Here is a 26708-nt window from a genome sequence, read left to right as displayed (position 1 = left end):
TTTTTGACACCTCGCTCTTGCTGATGAAAGCAGAAATCAGTGGTCTCTATTCAGATGCTGTGCATAACTGTGCTATTTAATAGTTGGGTGCAAAAGAGTTGGCAGTAGTCTTTTTGAAAAAAAAAAAAATTGGTGTCAACTTTGGTGAAGTTCTAAGACTTACAATGATAACTGTTAGACGATAATCGCCCTACATGGCTTTTATTTTAAACTTTTTCCTTGTATTATTCTCCTCATTCGCTGGGATGGTGCAATGGTGACTATTGAATCGAGGCAAATTTAAAAATGCAAAACCATATTTATAGGTTAGTAATTGGGATCTTTTGGAGCCTGAAATATATTCTAGAGTCAGTGGCTGTGCATTGATTGTGTAATAGTGTTCCTCCTGTGGAGGAGAGTCCAAAGAACTGAAAAAAGCTAAATAAATGTTTAAAAATTGTTTGACGTGCTAACAGTCTCATTTTGTGCACCTATTTACACAGTAGTGTTTTTTGCAGAACAATAATATATATATATAGATATATATATATATATAGAGAGAGATAGAGATAGAGATTGAGATAGAGATTACCAGGTTGCCTATGTCTTGACACGCTGCTTAGAAAAGCTAACGCAGTTACTTTCCTGCGTCACATGTTCTTAGTTGAACCTCTACATTTTTGTTTGCGGATTGATAGCTTTGTTGAAGTGTTTGCCCTTTCCATTTTGCAATGGTACCTTTTGTTACAGGTGTTCTCAACACTTGTGGCGCATGCAAGACATTTCCAAATGGATCTACATATATATCTTTCGGCTGCATTACTTGGATTTTGAAAAAATGAAGGTGGTTGTATTTATTGATTGACTTGAAAAGATGAGGCCACCTTTGGCAGAAAAGATACAACTTTTCCCATAACCAGCTTGTAATCCCTTAAATATGGTTTTGCAATTATCAATGCTTGCAATTCACGAACTCTTCTTAGTGAAGGAACAGCAATTAGAAAAGCTGTCTTCATAGTAAGATTCTGTAAATAATCTTTGGTCCTAGTTTCAAGTGGCAACACTTTCATCTCCCAAGCTAATACGAGGTTATGACGCCTGAAGGACAAAATTACTAGCTGCAAAAAAATCTGGTTGCAATTTGAGACCAGTTATTTCTTCTACCAGTAAAGAAATTCATGGGAAATTTAACCCCTTGCATGCGCCATGAATTTTCGCGCTGTGCGGGCAATTTATATAGTGGGCGGGATTCGGGCGGGCCCCGGCCGTCGTGAGCACAAGCCCACCGTGACTCATGACAGCCGGAGGCCGTCATGAGCATGGAAGGGGTTAAAGAGAGCAGTCCAGAAAGCCAAAACAGAAGGACTGTCTATCGATCAAGCCCATGTCATACTCTGAGAGCCATGCGAACCACACATTTGACTATGCAGAGTAGAGTCTGGTCACTCATGTTTAGAAGGGCAAATCAGAACAAAACTTCCATAATGGACTGACACGCGTCACAATGACGTCATCAAATTGAGTGACGATACTATGTAGAAGGCAAAGATGAAAAACTAAGCTGAAGGAAGGTGCAAAAGTTCTTACTTAATAAAGGGGACTTGGTGGTACTCAAACAAAAGCAGCAGAGGAAAGTAGGCACCACTCTAACTGCTGAGCCACTATACAAGTGGCAGAATGAACATCATGGCCACACGCCCTAGCAAGATTACCTGGGATGTGTGCCATTTCAAACCCTGGCACCCTGAGGAGGCAACCAGCAGTGTCAGAGAGACCACTAAAGTCACAACACCATTCAACAAAATTCTCAGGATACCTCTAAAAGTAAGAGTGGAGTAGATTGTCATCTATTGGCATAAAGTGGAGTATGCATGGTGTGGTAGCGCACTCATTACAGATAACTCATTTTCAATTGAAATAATCATTACATTTGCATATACAGTTTTAATGATAAAACTATAAAGTGCAAAGGATAATGTGTTGAAATAGCATAACCTAGTGTAATGATTTGTTTGGATTGTATTAAAATATTTGTTTCCACCACAGTTCTGAGTTACAAAAATATGTTCTTCATTTGTGCTTTCTGAACTCTGATATATCTGCACAATTCATTTACAGACATTTAATTGTTGTGTGCTAGAAGAAAAAAAAAGCTTTCCTTTCCCACCCCCTGTATCCAGCAAGATTGACTCATAAATCCTCTCACTCGGAGGTCAGCAAGAGAAAAGTAAAGTAAACACCAAGCTTCCTGGAAGACAGAGCCTGACATTTGACATGTTTTTGAATGAACAGCAAATGTGACAAGATAAGAACACAATTCAAAGACCGGTTTACCACGGGAGGACAAATACATGCTGGACAGCCTAAAACAAATACAGCCAGCAAATAGAAAGCCAGCAAATGTGAACTACCAGCCACAAAGCAAATGGTCAGCAATGGGTGGAATGCATTCCCAGGGAAGCTTTCAAAATATCTCCATGGAGTATTTTTGCAACCAGACAGCGGTGCTGTCTGGTAGGCTACGACTGAAAAATCAGCTGCAGAAAAAGGTAATGAAGAAAACCACATAGTACTATCCAAACACAACCCGTTTTAAATGCATAAAGGCTGTTCTTTAGAGAATCGCAAGTGTCAAATTGCAAAAAAGGATGATCTCTTGATTATTCTCGGTTTCTGTAGTTAGTGTAGTTAACACTATAGGGTAGCCCTATTGAACGCTTACTTGGCTAAGGTTACCTATGTCCATTGCATTAGGTAGTACTTCACCCTGCCACCAACCTTCTGTGGTCTGAGTGATGCAATTATTTATTAGTGGGATCAGAACCTTCTGAGAGAAAACAAAAAGCGAGTGTGAGGTGCACACACAGACAGAATAGAGGAGTGCTAGAGGGGACCTAGTAAAACATCTTGCAGATTTTTATTGGAGGCACCAGTAAAGTTGTCGCAGACATGCTAATATATCTGTATGTACTTTGGTCAGGGAAAACAAGTATATAGATAGAAGAGCGCAGTTACATCCATGCACCATTTCTGCTGCTAAGAATAGGAAAGAAGAGAGAATCAACACTATTAGATAAGTGGTTTAAGGGTGAGAAGATCGTCCGTAGTGCCTCAAGGACTAGAGAGGAGGATCCCCACATGTTTGCTACCCGTCTCCAACTCCAAGACAATATGGCAGATCATAAGCAGAATGTGACAAGAGAAGCACTGTAATTCACTCACTCATTACCAAGCACACTTTACTAGGTATCGAAAAGACAAATCTCCAATTCCCAAGCACATAAACCTCAATGAAGACATTTCTTCTAGGATACATCAGTTAGTAAAGTGACTTGGTGGATTATGGACCAAAACCACTGCAACCTCGGATTTGTTTTTAATCAAACAGTTCAGAGCCATTAGGAACTAGAACTAAAACATAGCATTGCACACTGGTATCTCTACCACCAGAGGGTGGGCTTTTGTCTAAGAATGGCTGTGGCAATTTATTAGGACTTAGTTTTAGGGAAAAAGGCAGGAATGGAGAGAGCAAAGTTTCTGCATCCACTGTAGAGGCCCAAAGATCTATACATATTTTCATGACACATTTCCTGGCTTTCTGGGACCACCATTACCATCTAGCTAGCCTGCCCTTTTCCCACTAGATACATAACCCCAGTGCTCTACCCACAAAGTTAAAGGATCATCCTGTTGCTGCCTATCAAGTCGATTTATGTCCATGCTGCCAAAAACAGCAAGCATTTACAATGCAATGGTTTCGCCTTTGGAAAAGTTTGAGCTATTGGCATTGTAAATGACAAAATTTGTATTTATGTGTTGGTTTTGAAAACAGATAAATAAATGGTATTGTTATTTACATTGCCATTAGCTTTATCTCTCGCAAATGTGAGACCTATTGTACCCTACGGATGAGCTCAGCAGACAGCAATTACTACCACACACACACCCAGAGCCAGCCACACACACACACCCAGAGCCAGCCACACACACACACACACCCAGAGCCACACATACACACCCAGAGCCACACACCCAGAGCCACACACACACACCCAGAGCCACACACACACATGCCCAGAGCCACACACACCCACACACCCAGAGCCCCACACACACCCACACACCCAGAGCCCCACACACCCACAGCCACACACACACACACCCAGAGCCACACACACACACACCCAGAGCCACACACACACCCAGAGCCACACACACACACCCAGAGACACACACACACACAGAGCCACACACACACTCAGAGCCACACACACACACACCCAGACACACAGCCACACACCCAGAGCCACACACCCAGAGCCACACACGCCCACACCCAGAGCCACACACACCCAGAGCCACACACACCCACACCCAGAGCCACACACACACCCAGTACCACACACACACCCAGAGCACCACACACACACACACACACCCAGAGACACACACACACCCAGAGACACACACACCCAGAGACACCCACACACCCAGAGCCACACACCCACCCAGAGCCACACACACACACCCAGAGCCACACACACACACACCCAGAGCCACACACACACACCCACACACCGAGCCACACACACCCACACCCAGAGCCACACACACGCACCCAGACACACAGACACACACACCCAGAGCCACACCCCCACCCAGAGCCACACACACACCCACACACACCCAGAGCCCCACACACACACCCACACACCCAGAGCCACCCACACACCCAGAGCCACACACACACACCCAGAGCCACACACACACCCAGAGCCACACACACACACCCAGAGCCACACACACACACCCAGAGCCACACACACACACCCAGAGTCCCACACACCCAGAGCCCCACACCCACACACCCAGAGCCACACACACACAGAGCCACACCCACACACCCAGAGCCACACAGAGCCACACACACACACACACACACAGAGCCACACACACACACACCCAGAGCCACACACACACCCATATACCCAGAGCCACACACACACACAGAGCCACACACCCAGAGCCACACACACACCCCCAGAGCCACACACACACACCCCCAGAGCCACACACACACACAGAGCCACACAGACACACACACACACACCCAGAGCCACACACACACACCCAGAGCCACACCCAGAGCCACACACACACCCAGAGCCACACACATACACACCCAGAGCCACACACACCCACACACCCAGAGCCACACACACCCACACACCCAGAGCCACCCAGACCCACACACACACACACACACACCCAGAGCCACACACACCCGGAGCCAAACACACAACCAGAGCCACACACACACACACACACACAGAGCCACACACACCCACCCAGAGCCACACACACAAAAACGTCCCTAGTTACAGTTTAACCGGCTTGTATATGGCTTTGTACTAATGGAATATGTTAATGTAACAACCCACGGTATGATGTTTCATTGGGTTCTCTGCTCGTGATGCATAATTCTGTCCTCAGTAAAGGTACCGGAGCGTTCAAAATACCGCGATCGTCCCCAGCAGTGGCAAAGCCAACGCTGTCTGTACAGCACTGGCAAAGTAAGAACAATTGGATTTGCCAATGCTTGTTTGCTGTATTTGTATCACTGGGAAAACATTTTCCTCCCCAGCACCCGAATCAGATTAGAGGGTTCCTTTCCCGCCCTCCACCAAGAGAAGGGATTAATTCTTTCTTTTGGAGACATTAAATGTCTGAATATTTCCTAAGTAAAAAAGTGGTGATTAATAGTGAGAAACCCGCAGCACGCGGCGCCCCAGGCTCCCAGGAATGTGGAAGGAATCCCCCCACCTCAGTGACTCAGGGCTTGGTTTAGAGCTCGGCGGGGTGATGCACTTAGAAAAGGAGGATGGAATTTCCCTAAAGTTTGTGGCGAGCCCCTCCCCCCACGGCAGCGTTCCAATGCCCCCTCAATGTTTTCACTGTTGCACAAGTGCCAGCCCGACCCTTGTGCACCAGGCAGGCGCTGGGCTGTGTGTAGGAAGCATGTGTGTAAGAGTTGTAGGGAGTTTTGTGAGCGGGCGGGGGGCGAGACATCTGCGTGCACGTGTCCGTGTTCTTGGACGGCTGTTCACGGGCACGAGCAGGGGGGGCACGTGTAAACGATCCGTCCGGAGGGGGGGGTGGAGCATCATCATATCATTTATAAATAACGCCGAGGGAGCCGCTGGCGGGGCATCCTTTCCAGAGCTGCGCCCGCGGGTGCTGCCAGGCTGTGCCCACGCCGCTCCAGAGAGGCCCGGTGAGTGTATGGGGGGGCTTTAGCGCTTATCGCGCCTCGAGGCGCTAGGGACCAGCCAGCAAAGCTCGTAGAGCGCTTCAATGTACATCTGGGAGCGGTGCCAGGGACAGTTTATTTTAAGAGTACTCAGTAAGAGGCGAGGAATGCGTGGCACGGTGGACTCTTTTTTCATTTTACGCACAAGTGGTTGTTGTTCTGAGCGCCAGAATGGTACAAACGGACAGTGACGCAGCCTAGGGGGGTGGGGGTGGGGGTACGGGGGGCGGGGGCTTTGCAGAAGTCTCCGGCAGCAAGCACAGACTGCTCCCACAAAAGGAGAGGTCGTTCGAGGTGTTTTAAATGTGTTTGTCTCTTTGGCACAGAGCCCTGCGGCGTGTCACCGCACTGATCACACCAGGCCCGGCTCCAGGAACTCATTGGGCGGGGGGCTTTCTATACGCTATTAAAAGATAAATTCTATATTGCCTTGTCAATGTTTGTTACAAGTAGGAAGTGAATGCAGCGTGACTTCCTTAAAGTAGCTATGCAGGGCTTATGCTTGTTTTCAGTGTGGCTCAAGCAGTTAGTGTTGGCAATGAATTAATCCGCGTTATAACTTGTTAATATCACAGCATCCAACTGACCCTATGTACGACCTTCGTGTCCTTCAAGCTTAGATGCGGCCGATGCCAGGCAGACATCCCTCGCTGCGGTGCTTCCAGGAGAAATGACCAAAACAAACCTTCAACCAAAAAAAAAAAAACACCGCCCACCGCCGCATGACGTGGGCAAAAGCCTAAAATTCTCGGGAACGCCCACGAATCTGTTCCGGCATTGACGGACAGATCTCTGTTTCAATGGCTAGCCTCCATTTATGGAGCTAGCCAATGGAACAGAGAGGCGGTGACCAAGCCACATACTGTTCTCATTAGATTTCGCCTGCGCCGAAAAGCTGCGCAGCTTTCGACCAGGCGAAACCTAAAAAGAAACTGTCCAACCTGTTGCACTGTCCACTTTACCACAATACTTCCTACAAAGTGTATTTCTCTGCTCTCCTTTCCCATTCGCCTCCATGGTTCTTTCCCTGCAGCTTTCCAGTCTCGCTCACATTTTTCTTCCATGCCTTTAATTGAGTTTGTCGCCACTTTACACCTCTGCTGTCAAAATGCCTCACCTAAGGCTTGGATTATTGCTTAGGAAAATTGCATTCAGAAGGTAGTAGAAGGGGGTGTCTTTGCCATAGCTTTTAATAAGTGGTGCACTCATCAAGCAATTCACAAACAATCAACACCACCATAGTCCACCTAGGCATCAGATGGAAATAACAGTTAAGCCCAGAACTGAAAAGGAATTGGATGACAACATAGAAGTCAAAACCCTGGAACATGGTGCAAATCCATCGGGCTGCCATTTAATCAATCCCATGTACTCAAAATATATGGGGGAGGACTGTTTTTGAGCAAACAGAAAAAAACAAATGAGATATTGGAGGTTCTACCTACTGTGCTTGGTGCGGTTGCGGCTGGCCCCACCAGCTGGAAGTGGGCAGTAAGGCCCAGTTTGTTCTTGCAGTGCTGCTTGCACTCTAAGCACCTGAAGGTAGAGCAGTTGCCTTGCTCCGCGCTTCCATTTGTTGGCAACATAGCGGCAGAGTCCGCCATCGTCCCATTGGGTGTCACAGCAGCATCCACAATTGGGGTGGAGGCTCCGGAGGGGACTGACTTGGCAGCAGGCAGTGTGGTAACAGACACCAAGGGAGTGATGTCCGGCTGGCCTATCATCTGATCGAGGGCGATGGGTCGCATAACCAGGTGTGAGCACTGCATAACCAACCCTTTGTCCTTGTGCTCCCTAGCATGCAAGAGCAAGCTGCACTTGTTGAAAAACACTAGCCGTTTGGTGCAATGGTTGCAAGTCACCTCAATGCGCATACTGCGTCTATCGTAATGCCGTGCAAGGCTTTTCTCAAGTGCGAAGGAGTCACCACACTCTAGGCAACGGTAGCCATAGAAGGGAAGACTCACACAGGATTCTGCAGGAGGGTTCAGATTTGGCTTGTATATCGGCAGCAGGTTTTTACTGTTCAAGATCTTGTTGAAGGCCTCCACCAGGCTGGACTGGGTCCTGGAGATCACAGTGCCAGCTGCAGGTGGCGATGGCTTTGGGGTCTGGACCATAACCACAGTGGTACTGCCCTTTAGGCCAGCAGTGGTGCTGGTCGTAGTGGTCAAGGTGCTGTTTGCAGGTTGGGAGGCGATGCTGATATTTGGCCTGGGGACAGACTTGGGAAGCACCTGTGGCACCAAACTTAAAATGTTCTTCGGGACAGTATTACTCGTTTTTGTTGGTAGCACAACTGCCTTCTGCTGGGCTACACTGGCAGCCATGAGCATCACACTGCTTGCATTCTGGATGGTGGACACTGGAAGTACTGTGCGGATCTTTGCACCGTTGCCGAGCTGCAAGCTGACTACTTGGGACCCATCCACCAAAGATGGACTGGAACCAACTTGCTTCTCCAGCTGCACCGGTGAGGCACTGTCCACCTTTGCCTCCTCTGACAATGGCACCACCGGTAACTCTGTGGCCTGCACCATGATATTTTGCTCCGATGGCAGCTGCACGGCTCCAGCATCTTGTGTCACACTGGATACAGTCCTCTTTATACTGCCAGACAATGTCTTCACAGTTTTAATGCGAACTTTGAGAGGCCGAGAGGAATCCGATGGGGAGCCACTGTCATCACCCTCATCCTCCTTGTCCTCTTCATCATCATCCTCCACCTCTTGTTGATCCTCCTCCTCCTCTTCTCCATCAAAAGAAATAGCCTGTGGGCTGTGCAAAGACCTATCGAGATCCCCGGTGCTCTCTTTTGAACAGCTGTCCTCTGACTCCTGAGGAGAGTCTGCAGGTTTCAGTATGGGCACAGGCTGAGGGGAACAAAGTTTGGCAGTTGGGAGAGCAGACAAAGTGGTGCTTCTTTCTGCTGGGCTAGTGGAAGTTGCCTTTTCTTCAGAAAAAGCACTGAGTAATGGCTTCTGATCAAGTCCAGTGAGACTCTCCTTATCGAGAATAGAGACAGCCTTCAGGTCTTCAAGAGGATGGTCATGGGGGGTTGTAGCCAAAATAGCAGGGATGCTTCTTCTGTCTAGCTCGGGGTCCAAAACTTCAGTTTTCACATTTACAATCAATGGCAATGGTGGGGGTCGTTTCTTGGAGATGCCTTGGTTCGTACTGCAAGAAAGAAAGTGACTGTCTGCCCTATCTCTCACCAACTCTTTAGAGTCTACCAGAGGTGGGGGCGAGAGAGGAGACAGCTCAAATGGGGGCTCTTCCTTCAGTTTACATTCCCGTGGCTGGTCGATGAGATCCACCACATGGTCTCCCTTAGAGTCTGGCATGGGGCTGAAGTGGGCAAAGATATCTATGGGCTTATTAGGTTTCTCCTTAGTGGACCAGCTGACGTTGTTCGAGGGCAAGGATGGTGGCGCCGGCAAAAGCTCCACCTGCCTGGAGCGGAGAGACCTTGTAACCTCAGGGCTGCCAAAACCATTCTGCAGCAGGCGGGGTCCAATAGTGTGACCTTCTTTCCCATGGCCATCTAGAGAGTCCAGCTGCTCAGGGCAAACCGTGTTCTTGACAATGACACTGACAGCAGAAATGTCTGCCGGTGGATGGGTATGGTCGGCCGGTTCCACTGCAGCCTGCTTGACCTGCACTTCATCATCCTCGTCACCAGAATCAACAGCCTCATTTGTGTCCATATCCGGAATGTCAAAGGCTGCCAAGAGGTCATCGAAATCAGGGGTCTTCATATCACCCATTGTAGGCAACACAGACCGCCCTGCAGAAAAAAAAGAAAAGAAATTCAGTATTAAGTGATCACAGTCTTAACACATGATTAACGTATTGGGAGAACAGTGGAAAAAAATGTGCAACAAAAGATTACATTCTTACAAAGTATTTAACCAACAAAGTCCTCAAGCCTCATAAGGACATCAAAAAGACATTGTTCTGTGCCTAGAATATTTTTGTAGATTACATTTTAGATGGAACCCAATTTCTTGAAAGGCAAAATTAATCACAGGACTAGATGTGAATGAATGGGAAAACTATCTGCTGAGTTCCCCAAAGTTATTTGGAAGTCTAGGGTGCAAGCAATCCACTTTTAGGTGAAACATGCATTGGCAAAAACCAATATGTCTCGCTCTATGCGAGACCTACTGGCTTTTCCAATGTCTTTTAACTAAGTTGTACACCAGCATGGCTGTTGCTGAGCATGACTAATAGTTAGTGGAGTTGCATAGAATAGGGCGTAGAGTGGCGTGTCAGAGTGGAGTGGAGTTGTACAGAGTGTAGTGGCACAGTGGAGTGGCGGAGTGTTGTAGAGTGGTATGGAGTGGTGTACAATGGCACAGCACAGACTAGAGAGGCGTATTGTAGAGTGGATTGGCATCAAGTAGACTGGTGTGAAGTAGGTTTGGAATGGATTGGCATGGCTGCTATTCAGCATGGCTAACTGCTAGTACTGTGGCGCAGAATGGCGTAGAGTAGTGACGTAGAAAATAATGGAATGGCGCAGAGGGGTGTAGAGTAGTGTGAAGTAGATATGAATGGAATAACAGAGTGGCGTAGAGTAGAGAGATGTAGAGTGAAGTGGCGTAGATTAGAGGGGCATAGAGAGGCGTGGAGTAGAGAGGCACAGAGCAGAGTTTCGGGGCTGAGAGCAGAGTGGCAGAGAGTAGAGTGCAGTGGAGTACTGCAGCGACAGAAGGGGAATTGTGTGGAGAGGCATAGAGTGGAGTACATTAGACTTAAGTAAAGTGACAGAGTAGAGTAGCACAGAATAAAGTGACAGAGTGTAGTGGTATAAAGTGGAGTGGCATAGATTGAAGTAGAATAGATTATAGTACAGTAGCATAGAGCAGTACAGTTGTGAGTTTAACCCCTTGCATGCAGACGGCCCCCGGCTGTCCGACAGGACCGCGGTGGAATTTGGCCCGCGGTCAAGAGGTTAAGTAACTTAAAGAAAGAACCAAACTTCATTTCAACGCAAAGGTATGAGACATAAAGAGAATGAATGGCTGCAAAGCAATGAAAATATGCATGCAGCGGCAAGCATTACGATGGTGTAAATGTGGTTAGTGTGGAATTTATACATTATAACAGCTTAATCCAACCCACGTAAAATTTTATTTTATTTTAGTTGGACGGGTAAGTCAAAATATGCAGGCGCAAATAAACAATGTCCAAAAACGTGTCTGAAAACAGAAAGAATGGAGAACGCAGCACAAGCACTATAAACAGAGGAATTGTCCTGAAATGTGATGTGTACGTTGATAAGCAATATAATTTTTTTTTTTTAAATGTATGTAAAAGGGCATCAGTTAAATAGTACCTAAATCAGAGTGCAGAGAGATGCTAAATTGAATCAAGCTAACTTGAATCAATCTGTGCTTGATCTATGCGCCACAGAAAGAAAAGGAAGTAACACCTGGCATGCACTGGCTAATTAAAGGGAGCAGAGAAGAGCGACAATGAAGATATTGAATGATCACGAATGGGTGGGCTCCAACCCTTTACTGTAAACAAGCATTTACAATGCAATAGGTCTCGCATTATTAAAGTTTGAGCTATTGGCCTTGTAAATAACAATGCCTTTTATTCCTTTGCATCGGTGCGTAAAAAAGCATTTTGTACTTATAGTCCATGCTTATGAGAAGCAAGGCTGGCAGTCTCTTTTACTGCCAGCCTTGCTCATCGTAAGCAAGGACTAAACGTTCAAAGTACGTGTTGATGCACCGATTGCAGGTTTTAAAAACAAATGAATAAAAGGCATTGTCATTTGCAATGCCAATAGCTCAAACTTTAATAATGCAAGACCTATTGCATTGTAAATGCTTGTTTACTTATTGCTGACTCTACCAAACCCGGTTGCTGTCTCCGATTTTTAGGTTTCGCCTGGCCGTAGCACTGCGCAGCAGTGCTCGCGCAGGCGAAATCTTATGATCCTACACTGTGGGGCTTTGTCCCGCCTTCTCTTCCATTGGCTAGCTCCATAAATGGAGGCTAGCCATTGGAAGAGATGGTTGTCAATCACTCTTTCCCCGTCACAACGCGATTCGGGGTCGTTTCCGTGTCTTTTTTTAAGTCTCGCCCTCTCCTCTTCCCATTGGCTGGAATTTTACCTTCCAGCCAATGGGAAGGCGAGAGCACGAAAACACGCCCCCCGAATCCCAAAATGACCTTGTGTTTGTATTCCTTTCCATGCACTTCGTTGCTTGGGTTTAGTTGTGAGAAAGTGTCACTATATTAGTGTAACACTTTTGGCAGTTGAATGTCACTTATCAGTACAATTAAACTGCGTAAATGTCACACCTAAGAACTCTGAAAACTACAAAACGAGAATGTTTTAAGCATATTGTAGTTCTGACTTAATTTTACTAAACAAATGCGCTTTAAAAAAGTAAATTTCACCTCAAAAACTAATCTAAAATAGAACCACCCTCATTTCTTTAGTTTTTAAGAATTCACAGGTAAATTGCGATGGACTGCGTCGCACACGTGAGCCTTGTTTTATTTGAGCTAAAAAGTTATCCTTCTGCAGGAATCGTCTTTCCATTGCCAAATGCACAATTCGAAGTGCAGCATTAGTAGTTCTCTGGTTTTAGCGGCTGCTATGTCCGCTTTCTATGCCTACTGTAAACATACCTCGATTGCGTGTCTCTTTTCTTCCTTTTCTCGCAAGGAGGTCCTCAGAGCTATGTGAATTCTCTGGGCGGAAATTCTTTCTCTTTCCGGCGGCGGATCTCAGGCGAGCTGCGAGATGAAGGTGAGCTGCCGGCCCTGGTAGCCAAGACTCTTACGGAATCGGGAAATGTGGTGGTCAGCGAGTTGAGTTGGTCTTGGGGGTGATAATCGAGAGCCTTCGGGGACCTAAAGCGGTACGCTGAGTAGGATGGAGGCGGATGGCGTGAGGGAGCAAGAAAAGCCGGGCTCCCTCTCCAAGATGGCGGCCTCCTGCAGTCCGAGGCACGGGCTACAGACATCCCTTGGCAGGAGCGGACGGTTGAACAGGAGGCCTCTGTATGGCACAGTAGAGCTAGGGGAACTACAGATCGTGCGCTTAATGCAGCAAGGTGCTTTGGTATCCTGTACTGTACACATTTACCTGTAGGCAACGCTTGTCGTAGACCCAATCTGCCAAGGAGGTTAACGGTGTGTAATCCTGCTTTTTAAGCCGACATTCTGCTCTTAGAACAGGTACTTGTCTAGGTTATAATCTCTGCTTGTGACTTGACACTGTAGTTTTTTCAGAACTGCTTTGTTGTATCAGTGAAGAATGGTAACGTTAGGGCGAGTGCCAAATTATAGTGTAGATACCTCTTCGTTTTCCCTGGAGCTGCCAAGTCCATGTTTTCTTTTTTTGGTGTTCCGCCAAAGTATTGCTCTTTTTAACACCCAACGGCAAGCGATTCTCTCGTCTACAAAAGGAATTGGGCGTTTATATATGCACAGTGTTGGTCTCGGCTGGACATGTGGACATCTGTCAGATGTACACACCAGGGCGCGTTTGTTTGCCACAGCTTGATTATTGTAAGCAGTAGACGAGGAGGGCCCGTCATCTTAGCTGCCATGCTATTTAAGCACGTGGCAGTTGAATGCCACGTGTTATTAAGTTTCGGAACCGAATGCATTCTCCATTTGTTTTTCTGTGACAGTTGTGAGGCCAAGGCTCCTCGTAGGATTGTGGTGAAACTGCATGGAATTCGGGTTGGCGTGACCTACGAGTAAGTGAGTAAACTCGGTGAGTCTTTATTAATGATGTGTCTTTTGTGTGCATTAGCTCAACATCTCCTTTCCGGCCACTGGCTGCCAGAAGCTCATCGAAGTTGCCGATCAGCGCAAACTCCGAACTTTCTATGAGAAGCGCATGGCCACCGAAGTTCCTGCTAATCCCTTGTTTTGTGAGGTGTGGAGGGCTGGGTTCCAGTGCCTCGAACAAAGAGGCATGAGGCGCACAAAGGGGGTGTTGCAAACTCCAGCATCTGTTCCTAGGCCTGGCAGCCCCAAGCCGGGAGAAGGTGGCAGTGACGTTAGCGTACTTCTTATGTTTGCTTTATTTCCGTGGAATTTTTGCAAAGAAATGAAGCAAAGGGAAAGTTTTCACTTCCATCTCTTTTGTACATTATAATTTATCCCTTTAAAAAAAAAAAAAAATTTAAACCCTTAGTTTAAGAAGTGTTTGTTAAAGAGTAACACCACTCACCTTTTTATCGAATTGTCTAAAACTATTTAAATATTCATTAAGCATTGTAGATCGTAACATTGGGATTCATGTTTAAATCTTCTCTTCTTTGGAATACTGAACATGGTGGGGTAACAGTTCAATGTTTCTGAAGAAGTCAACAATGATGTCATGTGGCAACCCAATGACCGAGCTCTGATGTAGAATAATGTATGACGTTGATGGTGGCTAGGGAGTGAAAGGCCAATCCTAATACAAATGGTGGCGCCAGCACCTCACCCTGGAAGCCACATCTCCAAAAGTTTAGGGTACATTGGTGTTAGGAAGATGCGTGGGCACAGAGTTTGAACAAGTCTTAAGATGAAAAACGCAAAGTAAAGCTCTACATATTACATATATTAATGCTTTATAAGGGCAAAGTGTAGTTTTAGTGTAAAATTGGCGTTTTCTGTTTGGAAGAGGTAATTGAAGTAAATCATATGTTTATTTAGATTGATGTCCTCTTTGAAGGAATGGTAGAAGCCATTTTATTTGCCATATAATTCCTTGGGTCTATTTTAATTTCTTTACAGGATGTAGTGGGCGAACTGTTGAGTAGGTGCCACCTGGTGGAAGCTGCACTTTCCAAAACTCCAGGAGCATGCACAATGTCACTATAAATAAGCTAATGGCACTGGCCATCACATGTTGCACCACTTTTAACATTTTGACATTTAATTTTTGTGTGTGAATTCGGCCTAATTTATATTTTTACATATGTTGAGTTGTGGTGGTTTTGAGAGTGAGTGTGTGTGTGGCTCTGGGTGTGTGTGTGTGTGGCTCTGGGTGTGTGGGTGTGTGTGTGTGGCTCTGGGTGTGTGGGTGTGTGTGGCTCTGGGTGTGTGTGTGGCTGTGTGTGTGTGTGGCTGTGTGTGTGTGTGGCTGTGTGTGTGTGTGTGTGTGTGTGTGTGTGTGGCTCTGGGTGTGTGTGTGGCTCTGGGTGTGTGTGTGGCTCTGGGTGTGGGTGTGTGTGTGTGGCTCTGGGTGTGGGTGTGGCTCTGGGTGTGGGTGTGTGTGTGGCTCTGGGTGTGTGTGTGTGTGGCTCTGGGTGTGTGGGTGTGTGTGGCTCTGGGTGTGTGTGTGGCTGTGTGTGTGTGTGGCTGTGTGTGTGTGGCTGTGTGTGTGTGTGTGTGTGTGTGTGTGTGGCTCTGGGTGTGTGTGTGTGTGTGGCTCTGGGTGTGTGTATGGCTCTGGGTGTGTGTGTGTGGCTCTGGGTGGGTGTGGCTCTGGGTGGGTGTGTGGCTCTGTGTGTGTATGTGGCTCTGGGTGTGTGTGTGTGTGTGTGTGTGTGTTGTCGTGTATTTCTATAGGTTCTGAATCGATCCCCCTATTCCTGACCCTATTCTGGTTAAACTTACTAGCTAGTTAACTAACAGTCAGCCCATGAGGCAAGAAATCCCCCATGATGCAGATACCGTTATCTGACGCAGTCACACTACGGCACAGGAACGTGTTATCTGATTAGGTCATAACGCTTGAGATCTAATTAGACAAGCGACATTCCTCCAGCCCCTGATAAGGCATACGACGTTCTCATAACAAATCAAACCTATGACAACCTGGATAATCCGTGCGGCCATTGTTTTGATTTCACAGAGAACTTTAGTAAAGAATGTGCTAACGAGCAAGTCGTATGACATCTTTATTGACGTACCTATGTCCATCCTTACGTCAATCCCGGCACCTTTAAGGTATAAATATTGCCGACCTTGCCCTATGCAAAACACACGCGTGGTGACAAGACGGAGCAGCCATACTTGCCGAAGCAGAGAGCCGAAGCAGACCCCGCAGGCAGCAGCCCCGCCTTCCTGACGCGCTGAGAGACGCGCTGCTATCTCAAGCCGAGAGACCCAGCACCGGCGCTTCTGGGCAGCCCTCGCAGGCAGCCTGGAATATCGAGAGCAGAGAAAGAGATACCATTCCTCATTCATTCTAAATTCCAGGTACAGAACTGAATAACCCCTCCTAGAGAATTCTTTAGTTATTCACTTGGCAAAAACAAACTTAACTTAAACTGTAACTTTCTATTCCCGCCCACGTATTAGACTTAGGTCAGGTACACGGGGTAGGCGTATTTAGAAACACCAGTTGAGTACGTTTAGTCAAATGTATATGTGTATGTAAATATATTTTAATCATTTTAAACATCATATGGCTCAGAAACCATATCAATGTTTTTACAGTATTATTTTATACTATTGCTTCTAATGTATGCACTTTACTTAACTATAAGTATCGCAATAATATCGATCCATTTCTCTTGTACGAGAAAAGAGACTGATCAATAAATAACATCTTTTATTGAACACGCCCGTCTCTTCCTTTTCTCTACATTCTGATGAGACTAAGAATGCACGTACTGACTGAGTAAAATAATTGCCTTGTGCTCACACGACTCTTGAGATTGACTCTTGATTAGGGGAGAGCAAAGTTGTCATGTTCTATGGTTGTCAGAAACTAAATCCCTTCTTGTCTAATCAGGGAAGTTAATCCTTCCTTGAACATTCGAGAAAGTTTCTAGCGAACTCTGAGCTTAGCTGGCAAACCCAAAAATTAAGTCTAGTATCGACAGTAGTAGACCTAGTTAACGTCTGGCCTAGGCCTTTACTGCTGTAGGTACTATTCCAATGCGCAGAGCCTATTGGGAAAATAGGAGCTACACTACATGGCGCCCAACGCGTTTGGAAAGGGCGATAAAACTAACGTAAGACATTTAGAGTAACTCAGTCGTGCTTTCTCACTCAGACCCCTTTTTCCAAATACTCCAAAGACGTCTGGAGTGGGTGAAAGGTTATTATATCCTCCAAAACCTCGCAGGAGGGAACTCCTATGTATGGTTTTTGGTCTAGTCAACGTTGAAGGATAAAACAGTTCCAGAATATTGTGCAACCAATCTCTGTTTCCATAAAAAACCTGATCTGCAAATAAAAATAATACCATCCTGTCAGTAAAATGGGAGACAGTGATGGAGAAAGAGAGGCAATTAGATTAGCTACTGAAATAGCAGATGCTGATGCTACCATGCAAGCAGCAGACGCGGATATAATACTCATTCCGGTCACCAAAAGAAGATCTATAACCTTAAAACTTATAGAAAATGGACTGACACCTAGAGGTGGCACAGTCATATTCGTAATCGAGGCACACGAATATCGGCAGACAGAGGTATACTATACATGGATACATTTTCCAGCAGCAAATGCTGTAACAAAGTACTTCCACTATTACAAAGTAGAGGAACCTCCTAATGAGTACACTCCTTTCGAGGAGGTGGAAGTACCACTCAAATTCCAAGAGCATTTGCTCTTATTTGATGGCGCCCTAAAACATAATAATCACATTACAAGGCTCGGTCCTTTAGGAAGACCAGGAGCAACGTGGCCGGTCTTAGCCGGATACACACCACATCCAGACATCGAAAGAATGCCTGCAGCAGAGCTGTTAATACAGCTAAAACAACTACTAAAAATTCACAGACAATTAGTTCAGTATGTAATGCGGACTTCAACAATTCAGCCAGCGATTAAACTTCCACAGCTGACCCCTCACCAGGGGAACACAAATAAAATTACACCACAGAACATCCAATCCTGCCTAGGTAAAGTTCCAGCTACACGGGAACAGATACCATTCTGGTTGGCACAGAAAATTACCCAAATAGAGGCGGTGTTTCCTGACACCACCCCGCTGGAAAAACACAGGATTCTGACTATATGTCTCCCAATGGGAATCGCACCACACATTGAGGACTGTGACACTTGGGGTACAGTCTTTGCTTCCATCTATACAAAAACACACGGTGTTCCATCCATTTCGGTAATACCAGATGTGCTTAAACAAATTCAAGATGAATACGGTCCAGAACCTGCTTTAACTCTTGGTATGAAATTACTGAAAGACTTCAAGCAGGTCTCGGCTATATTACTAGCCAACATAAAAGGTGAAGCAGCAAACGTGGCGATCCGCCAGAGGTTAAAAGAGACAGATATAGCAGACCAACCAGCTGAAATTGCCAGAATCATAGAAAAATCCTATGAAGAACTAGGCAGAGATAGTCTAGGTGGAATACCAGTAAAACCGCAACTGACTACAAGTCCAGAAAAAATGTTTTTTAATAATAATAATAATTCACCAAAAAAGAACTGGGATGGGAACAAACAATCCAATCCCAAAGAAAAGAAATTCCAGTCCAGAGGAAGGTCTCCTAGGCGAAGAGAGAAATCTCCAAACCCGAGACAAAGGTCACCTCAGAGTGACCCCTCTGGGAATAGATATAACCTTAGAAATAGGGATAATATTAAAAAACCTGATAGATATCAAGACATTGATACACGTCCCTCTCAATCTTTTCAGAATTCCTCGCAGAAATCGGAAAGAAGAGGACGATCAGAAGAGCACGCCAAGTCCAAAGACAAGGAACCTGCTCAACTGAAAAAGAAATCACAATTTCCAAAAAAGAAGGTAGCCAGTATCAAGGTAGTTAACAATGCCGAGAATACTGAGGACACAACTGAAAAACGGAGAATGGGCTCAGACAATGCTAGACAGCGCAGCAGAGGTGAGCATAGCTCGCAAAGTCCTTATGGATCATCTGGAGACAGTGGACACGAATGAATACCTTCAAGTGGAAACTGCAGATACCAGAGTTAGCAAGCCCCACAAAATATACGAGATAACATTACGTATAGAGGGAGATAAGACTAGGAAAATAAGGGGACTATTTTGGGATAACCTATCCAAAGGCTATGACATACTTCTAGCTGAAAAAGACTGGCCACCAGAGTTTGTCAGGGAGTGCCCTCATGGCGAAGAAGTAATTATGCCTGCCTTCTCGAATCAAATACCGATTCATAAAAAATACACACTTGCTAGAAAGTGGGCAGTGGCCTTAGCACCTGCTTTATATAAAAATCATGTAGGATGGGATGAGGATTCTCCTCCTCACAAAATCCAGTTAAAATCACAACCAACTGCACAAAGGCAGTACCCAATTAAGCAAGAAGCTAAAAAACAAGTAAATGAAATACTAGATCAGCTAGAATACCAGGGGGTGATTGAAACTTGCACCTCACAAATGAACAATCCTTTGTTTCCGGTCTCCAAACCAGACAATTCGTACCGTCTAGTTTTGGATTACCGACACCTTAACACATGTTGCAAAACTTTTGCAGTGCAAAACTCACACAGTGCTGCACTAATGAATAACATAGTGCGCAAAAAATACAAAACAACCTTGGACATCTCCAACGGATTCTTTTGTCAAAACATAGCACCAGAGAGCAGATATTTAACTGCATTCTCAGTAAATGGCACTCAAAAACAATTCTGTCGGTTAGCCCAGGGGTACAAGAACAGCCCGGGGGTATTCTCAGCGAGAGTAACAGAATTACTACAACTATATGATGAGGAAGCATTATCTTATGTCGATGACATTTACTTAACAGATGATGACTTGGAGACTCACTTGAAAAGAGTGAACACCATAATACTTGGTTTCGCTGCAGAGGGTTACAAATTCAACTTCAAAAAGTCCAGAATTGCCCATCTGACGGTCCTATTCTTAGGATATGAGTTATCAAGTGAAGGCAAAAGCCTGGCAGACAATTTCCTAGAGAAATGTGCCGTAATCCAAGCTCCTAAAACACTAAAAAACCTACAGTCAATTCTAGGCTTCCTAAATTTCGGAAGAACATATATTGCAAATTACGCAGAAAGGGTCAAACCCCTTTATGATCTAATTAAACCAGACTTTAAAAAATCCAGTTGGACTCAAGCACACACAGAAATTTTGAGATCCTTACAAACAGACATGCTAATTAAAACAAAATTAGAAACCCGTGATAATACACGCAACCTTGTGATCCGAGTCATCCCAGGGAGATGCGGATTCACATACCTGACTTCTAATGAAGGAGATAAGGTACCAATTGCATTCAAATCACATTTGTACACAAAAGCTGAACAGAGATTCAACAACAAAGGAAAAATTGTTCAAGCAGTTCAAACCGCAATAGCTAGAGAAAAAGACATAGCTGACGGTAGACATATCACAGTCAGAACAGCAGAATCAGCCTTTGAGGCATTAACAACACCGTGTAATTTACCAACAACAACATTGGATCCAGAATGGTTACAATGGGTAAATTCAATCACAACGGACAAAGTATATTACTTCTTTGATCCAGAACTAGAAGAATTAAAAAATCTAAAATATGAAAAAACGTATCCTCTGCCAATCGACATTCTGCCTCTACGACACTACGCCTGTGTAATCTATACAGACGGACATGCTCAACCCTCCGTTTGGGGAGAACATGCATACAATCCCACATGTGAGATTACAAAAGAAGTGTGGCACGGAGGTAAACTAAGACCTCTATTAACAAAATCACACTCAGTAGAAACTAATTCAGAACTACAAACTGAAATATTAGCTTTGAAAATGGCGCTAGATAATGCGGGTCGCGAATTCCCGACACTTATAGTGTCAGATTCATATTTCTGCGTCAAAGCATATAACAAGGATTTGCAGACCTGGATTCAGAACGATTACAAAGATGACACGGATGCACCAATAAAGCAGAGACTGCTCTGGGAACAGGTAGCTCTTTTGAAAAAAGAACTACCAAAGACTCACGTGACACACTCACTGAGTCACCAGCGTGATGGCGTTCACGTTGTAGGGAATTCATTGGCTGAAACAGCCGCAGCGGCAGCCAGTAAACCGGCTCCCGTAGATCGGAAAAAGCGTACATTAAAATACATTGACGGCGAAACATTGCTGGCAGTAAAAACGTCATCAAAAGGCGACTGCTCGGCGTTACCGATCAACTATCCACTCAATTACACATACATCATAGATGCAAACTCCATTCCTTTTGCTCGAATCCCTGGAGTGGGGGATAGAGTGATTCCAAACATGGACAGGAGAAACTTGTTAATCGCAGACGCACACATGGGCGAGGGTCTCAGACACCTTAAATTAAAAGATTCTCTGGAAGAATTACAATCACGGTACTGGTGGCCAGGCATGAGCCTGCACTACACCATGTTTGTAAAAAACTGCCCAAACTGCAACAGAGATCGCAGTGGGGAGAGAAGCAGTTTAATACCTCGTCGTATCAAGGCAGATAATATTACCAGTAAAAAGAATGGCTTGCGATTAACATATACAGGCTAGTTCCCACTTATAATGTAGATCCACAGCACTCGGCTGACGTCCGGACTGTTATACAAGATTTGCGAGTCTAAATGGCATATACGCTAAGAGCATGCTACGTTCGACCAATTTTTTCTTTTTCTCAGGCAATCCAGCCTGGGGGAGGGAAAGAATGGCCAAATGAGCACAGCCCAGCGGGAATCTTCTCACTTCCTTCCTGAGGGTATGGGATGGTGTAAAGAAAAAACCAAGACAGAAAGCAATCTATAATAGAAAGGATATTAGGTTCGTGAGCTGGGTGGGTCAAACATCTAATAAGTGTCCAACGTAGTCTAAATAACTTGCCAAGAAATTCTCTGAAGGGATTCAGTCCGTACGAATTATTATTCGGAACTAGGATGTTGATCTCTGACCTTGATAGTCAGACTTCAGTGGTAACAGAAAAAAGCTTTGATGTCAAAGACCGTTTGGCTATTTTGCAGGACTTAAACAAAACAAGAAAAGACCTGAGCAACATACAGTTGAAAGAACAGCCAACAACCACTGAAGAATCACCACCTGTCCCAGCAAGACCTGTCTGGATTCCAAAAGTCGGGGATCTAGTCAGGGAGAAGATCGCGGTAAAGAAGGAATTTGGGCCTTCTTACAGAAAAGCAGTTCCTGTATTGTCTGTCAACGGGACAAGATCAGTTGTACTACTGCCACTTGCTGGAAAAAAGGAGAACCGAGTTGTATCCATCGACCTGGTAAAACCACAACATGTGGCCGATAACCAACGGTAGGCCAAGTGGACTCCCAATAAGTAGCAGAACACCAAGGTTTGCTACCAGTACAGAGGTCCTAACAAAGAGGCTCATCACATTCGAAACGCCTACAGAAGAACAACAAGGACTATGCAACAATGCAATAGAACTAAGACCTCTGAAAACCCAAATAAAGACATTTAGCAGAGACACACCAATCTATACAGAAGTACCAAGTGAAAATGCAAGAAACAAAAATCCTGAACCAATTGGAACAATTGACAGAACTGCATCTGGTTACTTCATCAACTTCGATGATTCCTCCGACGGTTTCAGCGAACAAAAGACACAGCCATCATCAAAATCCTTTAAAGACGAAGCGAAGGAACTTTTGAAACAACTAAAAGAAACATATCTGATTTCTCCATGGATTGAATTTTGGGTGGGTTTTGGTGCATTTATCCTCATACTTTGGCTCATCATGGTATTTACCTTGGGACGCTTCATTGAGGGAAAATATGCTAAAATGGACACAGCAAGTCAGAACATCAACTTGGTCCTCAAACCACACACATCTTCACACGTCGAGAAACGAGAACTTTCTTCAGAACTTTCTTCAGCCAACTTCACAGCAATTCCAATACCTGGTGGGGTAGCCTGGGACAACACTGACTATGAAATTTATGGTCCCGTCGAGATCCTGAAATATCCACACCAAATTAAGATCTCTTTGAGTGACTTTGCAAAACCAAACTCATTTGCTGATGATTGGGACTTTGAAAGTATTAACAATATGATGTCTGACTTAGTAATGTCTGCTAAATTTACAAAACATGATTATTTGCAGGGTTCTACAAATTATGACAGCATGTACTGCTATAACCATTATGGTAACCATTTCGTGCATAAATCTGCACAACCTAGAAATGTTTTAAGTTATAATCAATGGGAACATTGTGCTACACCTCCAAAAGGGAGCTCTAGAACCGTTTATGACAAATATTCATATTTTTCAGGTTTTAACATAACTAATGCTGAAACATTTTATTACAAATTGTCAAACAAGACAGGGATGAAAACCATGATAACCAACACAAAATTGATATATTCAGATTCTTTCTTTGAAAAAATGAATACCTTTGGATTTGATTATTGGGACAAAAATGTTGATTTGAAAAGTGTTTGGGGTACAAAAGAATGGCAAGTACAGGGTTTAGAAGCTTTGTTTAGAGCCTGCATGATCCCAGAACAAATGATATTTTTAAATGACACCGTTCAACAAACCACCTGTCTTGGCCTAGCGAAAATCAAAGATTTAAATAACCTGTCTATTCCAAAGCCAACAATGTTTAGCAATAACTCTGATATAGACATAAACCATATACTTAACCAAAACAGAACACATCCTGATTGGAAACAATGGTTGATCTGGCCCACAGATACAAATAACTGTCAAGATAGATTCCTGAATAAAACACAGGGTTTCAAAATGAACAGGCCAGACCCTAGATATCCCCAAAGACATCACCCAGGGATAATAACAACCTACAGTGTGGGCAAATTATGCCTTCAATGGCTACAAACTTCCACACTGCCTGAAATTAAGCAACACCTAACTTTACTTATTGATGGTGCTGACTTGCGTGATTTCATACTGGGACCACGCAAACAGCGTCAGAAGCGTTTCATAGCAGCCTCTGTATATGCAGCATACAATGAGGCCTGGAAGGTTACTCAAATTGAGACAGCAGAAAGAATACGGGAAATTGACCGTATTAATTTGGAAAAATCACTTTCTGTAGTGGACAATGGGTTAATGACTCTGTCCTCCAGAATTTTTTCATTGGACAGCATTGTGTCTTCAGCAATCGATATATTATCGCAAGACTTACTGTTATTACAACATGGTCAGTCACAATTGCGTTCTATTGTACAGCTTGGCTGGACGTTACAAAATCTGCGTTCAGGCTACGTGCCTTGGCGTTTAATCAACACTACGTCACTATTCCAAATCTTTAACCTTACTGATAGACAAATCGGTATGGCGCAGAAGGGTGCTGATTATACAATCTTGAGCATTGAAAAACTAGAAAGATTACCAATGACAATGTCAGAACGACCTGTCAGTGAATGGATAATCCACGGAATCATAAATATTCCAATCTCAACCTTCAGGTTTCAATACTGCCAAAAATATATACAGGCTGGCATGTACGAGAAATTGGGAAAGGGGTACCTTAAAACAACTTGGAACCTGCCCTATTCACATGCATGTGTCAGTAACAAAGGACAGAAAGTGTTTCTTAGTGGCAACAATTGTGCTATGTCACTAAGCGGCACGCTTCTGTGTAACGGTATTAGTTTGCACGGAGCCTGTGAAGGGAATTCATACAACCTTTCATGTCACCAGCAAGGCGCACCTGCAACTGAAATAGAACCATTCTTTCAAAGACTCTATAATGGGAGTTACATTCTTATTGTAGACCGCAGATGCTGTAGTCTTATGCCCGGGACTCCTTATCTCGTCACTACGACGGCGAAGGTCAAGTGCTGTGGACGTTCTTTGTTCCCCAGCTCCTTTCCAGACAGGGAGGCAAGGGCATGGCCCGGTCTGAAAATTACTTCTATTCGAATAGACACTTTAAGCAGAATGAAAACAGTGCTTCTTCAGACGCCTACAAGGCTCACGTCATCTAAAGAAACGTATGATCTACAAGTCGCAAGGACGACTGCAGAGATACATACATTATTATCAACCAATTCCCCCGTACATTTCGCGGAAATCCTGAGCGAAATCTTAAATGTTTCTGATACCACTGGGGTCTCAAAGGTATTTAAGACAGTATTTTCGATGGCATTAACACCATTCAAAGCCATACTGGGTATCTTTCCAGATTTCGTCCATTCGATTTTTGGCGGACTTCCCCTGATCCTAGGACTAATTGCAGGAATCCTATTCCTGGTCCTTATTTTTCGTTATGGCAACCCATGTCACAGAACAAAATCTCACGACAATGGAAGATACGATCCTAGCCATTGGATACCGGGACCGGATATCAAAAATCCTGGGACTCTCCCGGCTTAGAGACCTAAACATGACTTGGTTTCTATCATTTCGACCAATGTGGCAAAGGTGTGTTTTACCTGTACTAAGGTGTCTGCTATGCGGAGAAGAATGCGTGTTAGACACCTGTCTGACGCTACAATCGGATGCGCCGGTGGATGCAGATACACTGTTGGTTCCTACCAAGGTTCACGCACTGTGCTGCCCTCAAAGGCTGCCAATTCTGATGACGGCATTCCTGGAATCTTCACCACTGCGATTGAAGAGTAGTGAAGTTCAAGATGAAAGCAGCATCGAACAGGTACGACCTTCTGTCAGCAATGCAAATCAGACTTTAAAAATAAAGTCACATGAACAATTACAATCCAGTTCACGGACAGCAACTTTTTTCAGCAAGCCCCTAAAATATTTTTCTATATATTTTTTTCCCGGGACACTGATCTTCTGCTTAAAGTAAGAAACTATTCCTAGAGAACTAAGATTTCTATTTTTTTTAGATACTTTATAGACTTTATATAGACTTTAGCTGCCCGCTGGTATGTTCACAAAATATATTATGTGATGAAATGGTTTCGACTTTTTTTCTGTATAGCCATATTAAGAGCCATTTCATGTGTATTTCTCATATACCAACAAGCAATACTGCATAACAATGCGTGTTTACTTTTGCATTTAATTCATAGCTTAAGTGCATACAATATATATGACTGCAATTTTTCAGTATATTTGAAAATTTCGAAATGCATTTATGTATTTTGGGGTGGTAAGGTATACACTATACTCTATAGTATGTTGTACTATGTTATACTATGCATAGATTAGTAGATATGACCATAGTTAGCGTGGAGTGGGTGTCGTGTATTTCTATAGGTTCTGAATCGATCCCCCTATTCCTGACCCTATTCTGGTTAAACTTACTAGCTAGTTAACTAACAGTCAGCCCATGAGGCAAGAAATCCCCCATGATGCAGATACCGTTATCTGACGCAGTCACACTACGGCACAGGAACGTGTTATCTGATTAGGTCATAACGCTTGAGATCTAATTAGACAAGCGACATTCCTCCAGCCCCTGATAAGGCATACGACGTTCTCATAACAAATCAAACCTATGACAACCTGGATAATCCGTGCGGCCATTGTTTTGATTTCACAGAGAACTTTAGTAAAGAATGTGCTAACGAGCAAGTCGTATGACATCTTTATTGACGTACCTATGTCCA

General features: G+C 44.5%; 1 protein-coding gene across 3 annotated transcripts in view; it reads right to left on the bottom strand.

Moving 5' to 3' along the window:
• The window catches only part of ZNF687 (zinc finger protein 687), a 259083-nt gene that overhangs the window by 113269 nt on the left and 119106 nt on the right, over positions 1-26708 (bottom strand). For all 3 annotated transcript variants that reach the window (XM_078670295.1, XM_078670294.1, XM_078670296.1), the window contains exon 2: positions 7735-10076. In XM_078670295.1, the coding sequence (XP_078526421.1) occupies positions 7735-10056 (2322 nt within the window). In that variant the 5' untranslated portion in view covers positions 10057-10076. The remainder of the gene's footprint in view (positions 1-7734; positions 10077-26708) is intronic.

Source organism: Lissotriton helveticus, chromosome 12 (genome assembly GCF_964261635.1).
Source record: "Lissotriton helveticus chromosome 12, aLisHel1.1, whole genome shotgun sequence".
Classification (NCBI taxonomy): Eukaryota; Metazoa; Chordata; class Amphibia; order Caudata; family Salamandridae; genus Lissotriton; species Lissotriton helveticus.
Note: the sequence above shows the minus strand (reverse complement) of the source record. Positions and strands in the feature narration are given on the sequence as shown.